Source organism: Diaporthe citri (assembly GCF_014595645.1).
Source record: "Diaporthe citri strain NFHF-8-4 chromosome Unknown scaffold_16, whole genome shotgun sequence".
In the NCBI taxonomy this organism is placed as follows: Eukaryota; Fungi; Ascomycota; class Sordariomycetes; order Diaporthales; family Diaporthaceae; genus Diaporthe; species Diaporthe citri.
Window position 1 is genome coordinate 26247 of NW_025064861.1, and position 842 is coordinate 27088.

The 842-nt window shown below is 46.0% G+C and overlaps 1 protein-coding gene across 1 annotated transcript; it reads left to right on the plus strand.

Annotated features, from left to right (window-relative positions):
* Positions 1 to 446: 446 nt before the first annotated feature.
* Positions 447 to 842, plus strand: INS49_005230 (uncharacterized protein; the record flags this gene model as incomplete). Its single annotated transcript, XM_043166016.1, has 1 exon — positions 447 to 842. The coding sequence occupies one exon, from the start codon at positions 447 to 449 to the stop codon at positions 840 to 842; it is 396 nt and encodes a 131-aa protein (XP_043017275.1).

An 842-nucleotide genomic window follows, 5' to 3' on the forward strand; every position in this document is an offset into this window, starting at 1 on the left:
TAAAGAACATCACGCCTTACAGCGACATAATAAGCATCAATATAACGGCTAAGCATGCTATTCGCAGCTACCCTAAAGCTTATTTCTATATTTCATTTCCCGGATCTTTCTGGCATTATAAGTTATGGGGGAGCTTCCCCATGCTCGCAATCTAGGACGAGCAACTGCCAACCATGGGGCTGCAGGCTCAGAACATCTCATTTCTGGTCTCCAGCCACGGACAATACGCACGCCTTCTGCAGAAATTACAACGTCATCAATATGTTCTACTTAAAGGACTGTACGGCCAAGATTTACAGCTTCAGAATTTTAAAAAAGTTATCCTGGCGGCAAAGGGGATCAATCTCCTTGGTCTGCTTCCATTCGCGTTTCACCTAGCAAGGCGGAGGTCTCACAACGACTATACGCGAGAAAAATTAAATAAACTACTGGAAAAGGAGAAGAAAATGATAAAGAACGAGAATGACTGGCTAGATAAGGAGAGGGTGCTCTCTTTAGACGAGGAAGAGCTTCTATGGAAACAGCAACAGCTTCGACGCCAGAAGAAGAGTCGTCGACTTGAGGAGGAATTAGAGGCAGAGGAACGATTCCTAAGAAAGGAACGCAGGATTATGGATCAAGAGAAAAAGGAAATACAGAGCAGAAGGGAGGCTCTGGAAAGGGATAGGGATGAAGCTTCTTCAACTCCGTTGTTCAGGGACTCAACCACGCGAATCGACCTTTTCTGGTGGCTAGACCACAACGAAGAGCAGGAATGGGCACTTGAGTGCCTCCAATCTCTTCAGAAACTTGATCCACACAACGTGCGTCGGCCAGTACAGTCCAACATGGTTAGAGGCTAA